Genomic DNA, 13,692 nt, shown 5'->3' with positions numbered 1-13,692 from the left:
TTCCACGGTTACCTTCTGCACGGGCCTTGGCAGCGTTGTTCATTAAACATGTTTTCCGTCTACATGGCATGCCTGACAAAATGGTCAGTGACCGGGGTCCCCAGTTCGCATCTCGGTTTTGGAGAGCTCTGTCGTTTACTCAGCATAGAGCTGAATCTCTCTTCTGCATACCATCCCGAGACGAATGGGTTGGTAGAGAGGGCCAACCAGACTCTGGTGACATACCTGCGGCATTGTCTCCGCCAGGCAGGATGACTGGGCATCTTTGCTACCTTGGGCGGAATTTGCTTTAAACAACACCGTAGCCGGCTCCACTGGGCTGACTCCATTCCTCCTTAATTACGGCCAGCATCTGCGTATCCCTGTGCCCATGCCATCCACTGATTCTAGGGTGGCAGACTGGGAGTTGGAGGCATGTGACATTTGGGACCGCACACAGGATGCCATTCGGGCCTTCAAGGAGAGAATGAGGGTTTCTGCCAATGCACAGTGTGGCTCTAAGCCCGTAACATCAGGCTGTGAGTTGAGTCCACTAAGTTTGCGCCTCGCTACATAGGTCCTTTCAAGGTTCTGGAACAGGTTAACCCTGTGGTCTACCGTTTCGCTATTCCTCCGCGCCTTGGTATCACCGACACCTTTCATGTTTCCCTCTTAAAACCCGTCTATATATCCCGGTTTTCCAAGTCATCTGCCGGGACATCGGGTTCATCCACGGATGAGTACAAGGTGAATTCTATCTTGGGGTGCAAGGTGGTACATGGCAAAAAATACTATCTGGTGGACTGGAAGGGTCACGGCCCAGAGGACAGAACCTGGGAACCTGTGGAGCACATTCGGGCTCCGCTGCTCATTGCAGCCTTTGAGCGTAGTGAGGCTCAAGAAGGGGGCCCTAAAGGGTGGGGTAATGTTAGGTGTCGAGTTCCCACCGCTGCACAGGGGGAATCTCGAGAAATGTCTGCTGCGGTCTCCCATTCTCCTCCAGCCGCAGTGGAACCTGCTCAGCGGAGACATAGGTCCCAGCGTCTGGCTCAGCCTGATACTGTGCGAATGGTCACTGCTGCCATTCCAGGCTCTGCTTCTGTAGCCATCACTGGTCAGCAGCGAGCAGGCTTTTCTGGGACTAAGTCCTGCATTTCACACACTGAGCATGCCCACGGGAGGACCTCTCATTGGGGGTCACACGCTCAGGTCCTGTAGCAGCTCCTATTGGTCCACCAGGAAGGTCCTGAAGAGCTGCAGCTATAAAAGGTTCGCATGGCCACACGGCCATGCGCTAGTATCAATTGTGCTTGGCCTATGCCAGTGGATACTATACCACTCTATACATATGTGGTGTGAAGCTGTTAGCTTTGGGGACTGTACACTCAGGCAGGCAGCTAGTGTCAGTGGGGGCAATTAGCCTTGGACTTAGTATCTGGTTCCTTCATGTGTGCGGTTAGCACAGAAGAGTTCCAGAGCAAGCACAACCCTAGTTGCGGTAATAGTTTTGTGTACAGTGCGACTCTGAGGCAACAGAGCTCGCTTCCAATTCACACGGGGTGAAGCTTAACCCACGTGTGAGCTCAGCGTCTATCTGCCATTACTTTGCAGCAGGTAACTCTGCACGGTGGACCCCGGGCTGCGAACGCACCTTGTAGCTACCTACCTATTACTCGGTTCGTTTGGCCCTAACAAACGGTCGCTGCTATATATTTAGCTACGGACTGCAAAGCATTAAGCCCCTGTATTCAGCCAATCACCCTGCTCATGCAACTGTCCCTCACTAGGCTAAATAAAGAATGTATCTGATTAGTGTTGAGCGATACCGTCCGATACTTGAAAGTATCGGTATCGGATAGTATCGGCCGATACCCGAAAAGTATCGGATATCGCCGATACCGATACCCGATACCAATACAAGTCAATGGGACACCAAGTATCGGAAGGTTTCCTGATGGTTCCCAGGGTCTGAAGGAGAGGAAACTCTCCTTCAGGCCCTGGGATCCATATTACTGTGTAAAATAAAGAATTAAAATAAAAAATATTGATATACTCACCTCTCCGGAGGCCCCTGGACATCAAAGCTGGTAACCGGCAGCCTTCTTTGCTTAAAATGAGAGCGTTTAGGGCCTTCCATGACGTCACGGCTCCTGATTGGTTGCGTGCCGCTCATGTGACCGCCACGCGACCAATCACAAGCCGTGACGTCATTCTCAGGTCCTAAATTCCGAATTCTAGGAATTTAGGACCTGAGAATTTCGTCACGGCTTTTGATTGGTCGCGTGGCGGTCACATGAGCGGCACGCGACCAATCAGAAGCCGTGACGTCATGGAAGGTGCTGAATGCGCTCATTTTAAGCAAAGCAGGCTGCCTGTTACCAGCGGTGATGTCCAGGGGCCTCCGGAGAGGTGAGTATATCAATATTTTTTATTTTAATTCTTTATTTTTTACATGGATATGGATCTCAGGGCCTGAAGGAGAGTTTCCTCTCCTTCAGACCCTGGGAACCATACACTGGGAACTTCCGATTCCGATTCCCGATACCACAAAAGTATCGGATCTCGGTATCGGAATTCCGATACCGCAAGTATCGGCCGATACCCGATACTTGCGGTATCGGAATGCTCAACACTATATCTGATAAAAACAAAGCACAAGACTAGCCCTTACAATGACTGTTAATTTGATGGTTCAGCTTCAGCATCAGTATCAACACTACAGGACTCTGATTCTTTATACTGTGCATACAGGCCTATACAACCACTCTCTTCCTCCAATAAGAACTGTCCCTGAGCTGTGCACTGGCGTCAGTGTGCTGAGCGTGGCGGCACCTGTTCCTTTATAGCCCGATTATATAATATGGCCAGCCAATCATAGTAATGCCACTACTGAGATGGCTACGGCATTATAGTGACTGGCTGACAATCCCCTGCAGGTTTATTGGCTGTGTAAGACACTAAACATGCAGAGTGTGGATTCAAACCTCAAATCTGAGCAGCGGTTAATGCTCACAAAGTATTTCCAAGCACCCAGATTCTCAAGTGATATCAGAGTATCACTGAGCACGTTCGCTCATCCCTAGTAATTATCCTTTATCATTTAATTATACGACTATCTGTTATGTTTTTGTACAATTTGTCAATAACATATGTAGTGTCTCCAAGTCCGAATTATTTTTGATGGTCAACAAAATACGATTTTCGAGGAACTTATTTTTCACACTCTACTGTAGGTATGATAATTGTTTCTCTCTGTGTGAGATTTTTGATGCTTAAAGGGGATGTCCACTACTTAGACAACCCCTTCTCACTAGAATCTGGATCAATCTTTCCTTTTCCAATCTACAAATCCAAGAATGTTTAAACTGATTATATTTTAACTTTGAAAAAATAAAGAATTAGTCATATCAAATAGTCTTTTTTTCTTTTTTGGTTGAAACATGTAGGAAAAATGTATTTAAAAATCATAGGGAACATAGGGAAAAGACTAATAGAATACCAAATGTGTTTTGAAAGTATGTGCGTTCTTAAACTTGGTTCACGGTCTCCCCTTTTGGACATATCAAACAATAAGTGTAAGTCAGAGAGAAGCGGTGGCCCTAGTTTCCTGTTGATGTTCAATACATCCGAAGGCAGGAACAGTGAAGCCAACGCTGATTTTGTATCAACCTCACATAAGCCCCGGGAACGTGAGTGTCAAGACCATTGGAACGACACTTGCACGGAAAGTAAGTATGAATATTTTTATTTGAAATAGGACAAACATTAGGAATCATAAGGGGTTGTCCTAGTAATAGACAGCCCCTTTAGGAAATACATTTTTTGGTTAAAAAATTTCCAACATTCTGAACATGAAAAGGCTTCACCCCCTTTGTGACTTTTCTGATGTTAAAGAGTTAATTTTAGTGTAAAACATTTCCTATATTCTGAACATGAAAAAGGCTTATCCCCTGTGTGAATTCTTTGGTGACTAAGAAGATATGATTTCTTTACAAAACATTTGCCACATTCCGAACATGAAAAAGGCTTCTCCCCTGTGTCGGTTTTCTGGTGCGTAACCAAAGCAGATTTTTGCTTAAAACATTTCCCACATTCTGAACAGCAAAAAGGCTTCTGCCCTGTGTGGGTTCACTGGTGCATAACCAAAGTCGATTTTTGCTTAAAATATTTCCCACATTCTGAACAGGAAAAAGGCTTCTCCCCTGTGTGGGTTCTCTGGTGTGTACTCAAATCTGATTTCTCCTTAAAACATTTCCAACTTTCTGAACATTAAAAAGCCTTCTCACCGGTGTGGGATCTTTGGTGTATAACAAGATTCCATTTCTTGTTAAAACATTTCCCACATTCTGAACATGAAAATGGCTTCTCCTCTGTGTGGGTTCTCTGGTGCGTTACCAAAGCCGATTTCTGATTAAAACATTTCCCACATTCTGAACAGCAAAAAGGCTTCTGCCCTGTGTGGGTTCTCTGGTGCGTAACCAAACCCGATTTTTGCTTAAAACATTTCCCACATTCTGAACAGGAAAAAGGCTTGTCCCCTGTGTGGGTTCTCTGGTGCGTACTCAAATCTGATTTCTCCTTAAAACATTTCGCACTTTCTGAACATGAAAAAGCCTTCTCCCCTGTGTGGGTTCTTTGGTGTATAACAAGATTCCATTTCTTCCTAAAACATTTGCCACATTCTGAACATGAAAATGGATTCTCCCCTGTGTGGATTCTCTGGTGCGTAACCAAAGTCGATTTCTGATTAAAACATTTTCCACATTCTGAACATGGAAAAGGCTTCTCCCCTGTGTGGGTTCTCTGGTGAGTAACCAAATATGATTTCTGATTAAAACATTTCATACATTCTGAACATGAAAACTGCTTCTCCCCTGTGTGGGTTCTCTGGTGCGTAACCAAAGTTGATTTCTGATAAAAACATTTCCCACATTCTGAACATGAAAACGGCTTTTCCCCTGTGTGAGTTTTCTGGTGCTTAACCAAATCTGATTTCTGTGTAAAACATTTCCCACATTCTGAACAGCAAAAAGGCTTCTGTCCTGTGTGGGTTCTCAGGTGCGCACTCAAATCTGATTTCTCCTTAAAACATTTCCCACATTCTGAACATGAAAAAGCCTTCTCCCCTGTGTGGTTTATTTGGTGTATAACAAGATTCCATTTCTTGTTAAAACATTTCCCACATTCTGAACATGAAAACGGCTTCTCCCCTGTGTGGGTTCTCTGATGCGTAACCAACGCAGGTTTTTGCTTAAAACATTTCCCACATTCTGTACAGCAAAAAGGCTTCTGCCCTGTGTGGGTTCTCTGGTGCATAACCAAACCCGATTTTTCCTTAAAACATTTCCCACATTCTGAACAGGAAAAAGGCTTCTCCCCTGTGTGGGTTCTCTGGTGCATAACCAAAGTCGATTTCAGATTAAAACATTTCGCACATTCTGAACAGGAAAAAGGCTTCTCCCCTGTGTGGGTTCTCTGGTGCGCACTCAAATCTGATTTCTCCTTAAAACATTTCCCACATTCTGAACATGAAAAAGCCTTCTCCCCTGTGTGGGTTCTTTGGTGTATAACAAGATTCCATTTCTTGTTAAAACATTTCCCACATTCTGAACATGAAAACGGCTTCTCCCCTGTGTGGGTTCTCTGGTGCGTAACCAAAGCTGATTTCTGAGTAAAAGATTTCATACATTCTGAACATAGAAAAGGCTTCTCCCCTGTGTGGGTTCTCTGGTGCCTATCCAAATCTGATTTCTGATTAAAACATTTCATACATTCTGAACATGGAAAAGGCTTCTCCCCTGCGTGGGTTCTCAGGTGGCAATAAAGACTCTCTTTCAGGTTAAAAGATTTCCCACATTCTGAACATGAAAAAGGCTTATCCCCTATGTGGGTTCTTTGGTGTCTAACAAGATGTGATTTGTGCTTAAAACATTTGACACACTTGAAACAAGAAAATCTTTTCTCCACTGTGTGAATTTTTGAATGTTTAAGAAAAGACTTTTGGATGGGAAAACTGTTTCCATATTCTGAACATGAAAATGGCTTCTTTGATTTAGGAGTATTTCCATGTTTAATGCTTATTTTGTGACTCTGATTTTCCTTAGTTGTCGCTAATGAATCAGAAGACAGGACTTGTTTCAAAATATCAGATGAGAGATCTTTGCTGTGAAGGGATGATGGTATATTTGGAGTAAAGGCATTCACTTTATTTGTATCCACTGGGATCTCAAAATCATCTGATTTAAAAATTAAAGATGTCAGCTGTTCCTCTGATCTCTTGGTACAGTCATCTGCAAAGATTTAAACCAATTATTATTTTTGAATAAAATATCTTTCAATGTCATTTCACATTTCTACTTAAACGGTCTATAAAAATGGCAGGTTATGTAAAAATACTGAATTCTTCACTAAGACAATGACAGTTCACAGTCTAATAGAAAATCTCATAGGATGAACCAGTAGAGTGTGGTGCTGAACTGTTTATTCATTCTGCCTCCCAAATATGAAATAAAAAGCCACAAAGAAACGTTATGTTGATGAACATAATACCGATAAAAACTTCTATTCTTCTCACAAAAAAACAAAGTCCCCACTCAGGTCAATCATCTGTTAGTGGAAAAACAGAGGTGTCCACATTATTAGTTGCTTAAAGGCTCTTGAAAATGAACATAATAATAATAACAATAATTTTATTTCTATAGCACCGACATATTCCACAGCACTTTACATTTTAGAGGGGACTTGTACAGACAATGGACATTAAGCATTACGAACACATAGATCAAAACAGATACCTAGAGAAATGAGGTTCCTTCTCACAAGCTTACAATCTATGAGGAAAAGAGGAGACACTATAGGGGGATGGTAACGATTGTTTCCGTTGTTCGGACCAGCCAAAGTGTAAGAATTGGGTGTTCATGTAATGCTGCATGAACCGGTTATCAGCCTAAGTATGTGACAGTACAGACACAGAGGGCTATTAAATGCATAAAGCATTTGAGAACATGATGCGAGGAACCTGGTTATGGTAAAAAATTTTGAATGGGCATCACAGGTATAGTTAGGTTAATGCATTGAGACGGTAGGCCAGTCTGAACAAATGTGTTTTTAAGCACACAATTAAAACTGTGGGGATTGGGCATTAATCGTGTTAACATGGGTGATGCATTCCAAAGAATTGGTGCAGCACGTGAAAAGTCTTGGAGACGGGAGTGGGAGGTTCTGATTATTGAGGATGCTAACCCCAGGTCAAAAGCAGAACGGAGGGCACGGGTAGGGTGGTAGACTGAGACGGGGGAGGAGATGTAGGGTGGTGGTGAGCCATGGAGTGCTTTTGTGGGTGAGGGTAATAAGTTTGTACTGGATTCTGCAGTGGATGGGTAACCAGTGTAATGACTGGCACAAGGTAGAGGCATTGGTGTAACGATTGGTGAGGAATATGATTGTGGCTGCAGCATTCAAAACAGATTGGAGAGGGGAGAGTTTGGTAAGAGGGAGACCGATTAGTAGAGAGTTACAATAGTCCAGACGAGAATGAATAAGAGAAACATTGTGAGTTTTTGCAGAGTTGAAAGTAAGAAAGTGTTGAATTCTAGAAATGTTTTTGAGGTGCAGATACATGGCTTCCATTAACCAATCCATCAATAACCATCATAGTCAAATATCTTTCTCGCTTCTGAGTCTTTCAATGTGCCCAAACCACATTTAACACACATGTATTTGGCATTACTATAGTGAGAAGAACCCACTTAATTTACGGTGTGTGTGTCTCCTGGAGCACAATCTGGGCACTATGTGTTTGGTAATAAAATGGCATATTGACAATTTTTTTCTCCCACATCCACTGCGTGCTAATATCCGGAAAGCGCCTGTGGAATCAAAAATAGTCATTCCAATAGATTAATTATCTAAGGGTTAAAATTTCTAAAATGGAGTCAAAACTGCTCTGGTTTTCTGATTTTTTTTTTCATATTAGGGCTTCTGCAGATGGTGTCACATCTCTTCTGAGATCGGCTCCTACGATGTCCGCTTTTGTCACCAGGCATTTCCTTATTCACATGGCAGGCAGGGCTGGTAATGGGGTAAACGTTGGAACCCGAAGCTGTGGATGATGTAGGCTCAGTTCAGCCACTAAGATTAGGGTGCCTGGGGCAAGTAGTGCAATCCAGTCTGGAAGTATGGGTGTATGTGCTGTCCAGCTAAAGTAATCTGCTCACTGATTCGGCCAATTGCATAGCACCATATTCTACAAAAGCTCAAGGCATATTGAAAGAAGCTGCCAGATACAGCCTTGTTCTCCTCTGGTTCAGTTCTCTATGCTCAGCTCCTGGCTTGTGTATTTGTATCCTGTTGTGATCATGGCCTGGTTTGCTGACTACTATTGCTTCTTCTGATTTTGTAATTTCTCTGCCTTACTGGTTCTGACCCAGCTACCCAACTATTGTTCTTTCCATTTTACAGATGGTGTCACATCTCTTCTGAGATCGGCTCCTATGATGTCTGCTTTTGTCACCAGGCGTTTCCTTATTCACATGGCAGGCAGGGCTGGTAATGGGGTAAACGTTGGAACCCGAAGCTGTGGATGATGTAGGCTCAGTTCAGCCACTAAGATTAGGGTGCCTGGGGCAAGTAGTGCAATCCAGTCTGGAAGTATGGGTGTATGTGCTGTCCAGCTAAAGTAATCTGCTCACTGATTCGGCCAATTGCATAGCACCATATTCTACAAAAGCTCGAAGCATATTGAAAGAAGCTGCCAGATACAGCCTTGTTCTCCTCTGGTTCAGTTCTCTATGCTCAGCTCCTGGCTTGTGTATTTGTATCCTGTTGTGATCATGGCCTGGTTTGCTGACTACTATTGCTTCTTCTGATTTTGTAATTTCTCTGCCTTACTGGTTCTGACCCAGCTACCTAACTATTGTTCTTTCCATTTTACACAACCAAACAGCAGGCAACACTATGGCCCAAGCCTGGGGAGTCTCTATGTAAGTCCAGATCCATGTAGAGGTGTTAATTCGGTGATGAGTAAGACAATCTTTGGGATGAGGAAAATGGATAGAGCCAAGCCTGTTCGTAGTGGCCATCATTTGAGCTGCCAGGTGGTCACAAACACTGCTCCCGATACATTGTGTCTGCAAACTATTCCAGTAAGGTATGGATTCAAATAGCTAAATGGCGCTCCTTCCTTTCTCAACCCTGAAATGAGCCCAGACAGTAGTGCACAACCGTATATAGGGTATTGTCGGATTCAAGAGAAGTTGTAAAATAATTTGTGAGGTCTGTTATGATCCGGTGACCTTGGAGCCGCATGAGACGTTCTCAGGAGTAGGTGGAACCTGTACTGACCGCAAACCCTAAACTGACACCGCAACTAGAAGTAGCCGTGGGGTGTAGCTAACACATCCTAGACACCTCGACACAGCCGGAGGACTAAATACCCCTATAGATGGAAATGGGAATTCTATCTTGCCTCAGAGCAGAACCCCAAAGGATAGGCAGCCCCCCACAAATATTGACTGTGAGTAATAGAGGAAAGACACACGCAGGCAGAAATCAGGATTTAGCAAAAGAGGCCACGCTAGCTAAATAGGAAAGGATAGGACAGAATACTAAGCGGTCAGTATTAAAACCCTAAAAATATCCACAGCAAATACAAAAATTCCACCATCTAACTAAAGACATGGAATGTATATCTGCATCTCCTGAGAATCCAACTTGACTGAAAAATCCGAACACAGTCTAAGCTGGAGAAGAAAAAACATTGAATAGTACTGAATTGTAAAGCACACAGCATGTGTGCTGCAGAAACAAAACCAGACACTTATCTTTGCCGATTTGGCAGCAGGGCAGGAGGAACCAGACAGAGATGCAAAACCTCCAAGAACAATGGACAACTGGCAAGGGCTAATGAATCCTGCACACCTAAATATCCCAGTCAGAGCTGCAATCAGCAGGGACACCTGCCCAGGATTGCAACCCAGGGACAACTGCATTACTACCAACAACCACCGGAGGGAACCCAAGAGCAGAATTCACAACAGAGGTCCATCTGTATGCTATTGCACTTTGTGAAAGTGAAAAAAATTGAGGCTTATATGTTGTGAAGAATTCTAAAATTATCACCAAATAAAGCGACACACATCAGATTTGAAAATTGGACCCTGATTAGGAACACAAAACTGGCTGCGGGAAATGGTTATCAGAGTATTTTGGACACTAACTATTGTAGTTGTATTGTGACTACAGACAATAACACATTTAAAGTAATGATCAAACTCAACAGTTTTCATCAGTAAAAAATGAGTAACTAGTGGTGAAACCTCTCTGGAGTAATTACAGAATGGACTTGGTGTATCAGGAACACCGTGACTGATGCACAGATTGGATCAGTACACGTGTCCAACCTGGGTACTGGGTTACCTGGTTCTTAGTGCATGGAGGGTTTACCGGGACAGGCGTGACCGCTGGTGTGCAAGTCCTGCGACACGTGACCGTAGAGGGAGGGTCAGGGGCAGAGCCAACCGGCGAGCTCCCGGAGAAGATATCGGAGAGCGGGGGGGACCGGCAGGGCCGAGGAGAAGTTAAGCGAACCGAGGTCAGTGCCGGGAGATCAGAGGGGAATCAGAACAAGAGAATGGTCAGGTCAAAGCTGAGAGTCAGATACCAGGAGAGCGACGGAGATACCAGGAGAGCGACGGAGGTAACAGGGGAACAGGCAAAACGGGCAGTCACAAGACGCAGCAGGAGTCAATACCAGGCAAACAACAAATAGTACAGAATCAGCAGACAAAAACAAAACGGGAACAGACCAGGTCAGAAACAGGGGGATCACAAGACATAAGCACTCAAGGGTCAACTAACTCAGCCGAGGGCAGGAGTATCACTGACAAACAGACAGCCCAAGAGAAGCTATTTAAAGCTCTCCCAAAGCCAGAGCGAGGCCAAAAAGATTAACCACAGAAGCACTAGATAAAACTTCATACAGACCATAACATGGTGGTTTTTGGCAAACTAAACTATCATAAGGGCCAATATTTTCTGTCAGATGAGTTTCAAAAAGAAATATTAGATAGTCAAAGAATAGAGAAAGTATTAATGCCCCCATTTTAGGAGAGATTGTGCAGTAATCTGAATTTCTTAGGATTGAAAACATAATGGAATTTATGACGTGGAGTAAATCCATGAAACCAGGGCGTGAGCTATGCCAACACATCTCCTGCAGGCATGAATAAATGTATGTTACAGCCACCAGTCACGCACAGCTTAGAGATATATCATGGCACAGGTGTAATGTATTTTATGTAGTTTATCGTGATCCTGTTTGACGATAGTTGGTTTTAAAAGAATTTTACTGATACACAGTCACATTGGGGCTTAAACTGAATAAAATGCTATTGGAAAGCCGCTGGCACCTTGGCAGCTGGCGTGTGCAGCCCTGCCTAAAGAGCAATCAACCCCCTGTTTGTGTCCGTCAGTACGGGCAGGTGACGTCACCGCTAAACCACGCCCCCGCTCGCTACGCCACTACAAGGCAGCACAATTCGGCTGTGGCTCACCGCCGGACAATGCAGGTACAAGTGTGAGGGGGATTCTTTTGCTAACGGGAGGACGCTCCCTTATTCTGGACTGTATGCACAAATAGCTTATGAACAACATTAGTGTGATGGTGCGATATGTTATGTGGGTATCATTTTGTGTATATTTATATTTTACTGATTATCATGGTGTTCTCTTGTAGGATGAGCTATTATTTGCCATCTGATATCAGCCCCCACAGCCCTGTACTGTTATATCTCCACAGGGTCAGTGACTAATGTTGTTTGCTAATATGCTAATGACATATTGAACTAGCTTGTTGAAACAATGAGCCCCTGCGACCCACCCCCCAACCTGTGAATGAGGAGGGAGACTTAAAAAATCAGGGAGGTGAGACACAGATCAGTCTTGTGTGGAATGATGATGTGAACACAGCACGTCAGAGAGAAGGGGAAGCATAGGGACCATTTTTTATCCTCTGTCTGCTGGATTATTGCACTCATCTTCTTGGACATTTATCCGGTTACTGAACTGCATTCTGCTTCAGGACTATCTTATCCTTTGTGTGGTGGATCGTATATGAACCTTTCGTGTTTTGCCTAAATAAAGCTTTTGGAATTGTTCACTATTCTCTTGCTCTGTTGATTGTGTGGTATCAGAGAAGTACTCCGTGACAACTGGAGGCAAGCAGTGGGATCAACAGAGCATAACCTAATGGAGAACCACCCACAGAGTGAGTACAGAAATTGGACTGTATCCAGTTTACAGGAAAGAGCCAGAGACCAACTGGTGGGTGCCAGCCCGGCAACCTGCTCCCATATGTCTGAAGGGCGAGCACTGGAGACGAGGACCCCCACCCCAAAAAGCCAGTAGGTGGTGTGGTACGAAGAAGAGATGGCAGTTCTGGGCCCAGGCGTCTCTCAGGAGTACAAGGAGGAGGCTGCCCGCCGGGAACAGCAGAGACAAGAAGCAATGGAGCTTGAAAGAGGGAGTAACGCAATGTGGAATGTAAACCCAATGATCCGGGAGGCTGTACGGATCACCGGACAGAGTTTACGCCATTTGATGAGGCTTCCGGAGATGTGGAGGGGTTCTTCAAGGACTTTAATCAGCAGTGTGCTGTGATGGAGGTGCCCCACTCTGGCTGGATGCGTTTGTTAGTGGGACTCCTGAACGGGAGCCTGATCAAACCATTGACTCACAGCGGAAGTGGGATTATAACATTGTAAAGCAGACTATCCTGGATTACCATGCTATCACCCCAGACTCATATAGGGCCAAGTTCCGAGACCTCCCATGCACTACGGGGGGATCGTTTAGGATGTATGCACATAAGATGTCCCAGGCATGTCGGAGATGGCTGGAAGCGGAAAACACCTTTACTGTGGAAGATGTTATACAGGCGTTCCTTATAGAACAATTTCTTGCCAAGTGCCCCGCAGAGGTACGGGAATGGGTCGGGGAGCGCACGCCGTGCTCCGTGGATAGAGCTGCAGCCCTGGCCGATGAAGCCCTTACTATCCGACCGCAATAAAGGAGGCTTCTGGACAATGAACCACGGCCTTCTCCCGCACCCCGTCCCCCTCCGATTATATCTGCCCTTCCACCTAGTTGCAAGCCGATGACAATCACGCCTCACTATCCTGGGCCCCAACAGTTGCGACCATGACCTGGGGGTATCACAGAGAGATGTTATGGGTATGGGCAACCTGGACATTTGCAGTCTGGCTGTTCCTCAAGGTTTCGGAGGGAGCCCCACCTCATCCAGGATATCTTGTGCACTCCATCCCGCCTGAGGAAGAGCTACCACCTCCCCCACCAGAGTGGACCACAGACCACGGCACCATTGATACCCCTCCTGGAGTGTACGGACTCCGGCCTTTGTCCATCAGAAATAGAGTAACGGCATTGCCACCTGCAGGATGTCTTAACTGATGGATACAAAGTGTCGGGATTTGGAGACACGGGGGCATTCCTGACTATTGCTGACCCCCATGTGGTTCGACCCGAGACAATTCACCAGGGCCCGGGAATTCCCATTGTCCTGGCGGGGGTGTCCGCAAATATATACAGCGAGCCTTGGTACGTTTGGATTATGGTTTTGGAGAAAAACTGTGTTGGATTGGAGTTATGGGAGGACTTCCTGCAGATATCCTCCTTGGAAATGACATTGGGGAGTTA

The 13,692-nt window shown here is 44.9% G+C and overlaps 1 protein-coding gene across 2 annotated transcripts in view; it reads right to left on the bottom strand.

Moving 5' to 3' along the window:
- Positions 1 to 3,705: 3,705 nt before the first annotated feature.
- The window catches only part of LOC143767514 (uncharacterized), a 54,282-nt gene continuing 44,295 nt past the window's right edge, over positions 3,706 to 13,692 (bottom strand). For both annotated transcript variants that reach the window (XM_077255913.1, XM_077255912.1), the window contains exon 7: positions 3,706 to 6,269. In XM_077255913.1, the coding sequence (XP_077112028.1) occupies positions 4,249 to 6,269 (2,021 nt within the window). In that variant the 3' untranslated portion in view covers positions 3,706 to 4,248. The remainder of the gene's footprint in view (positions 6,270 to 13,692) is intronic.

This window comes from Ranitomeya variabilis, chromosome 4, assembly GCF_051348905.1.
Source record: "Ranitomeya variabilis isolate aRanVar5 chromosome 4, aRanVar5.hap1, whole genome shotgun sequence".
Taxonomy (NCBI): Eukaryota; Metazoa; Chordata; class Amphibia; order Anura; family Dendrobatidae; genus Ranitomeya; species Ranitomeya variabilis.
This window is presented reverse-complemented; position numbering and strand designations above follow the sequence as displayed.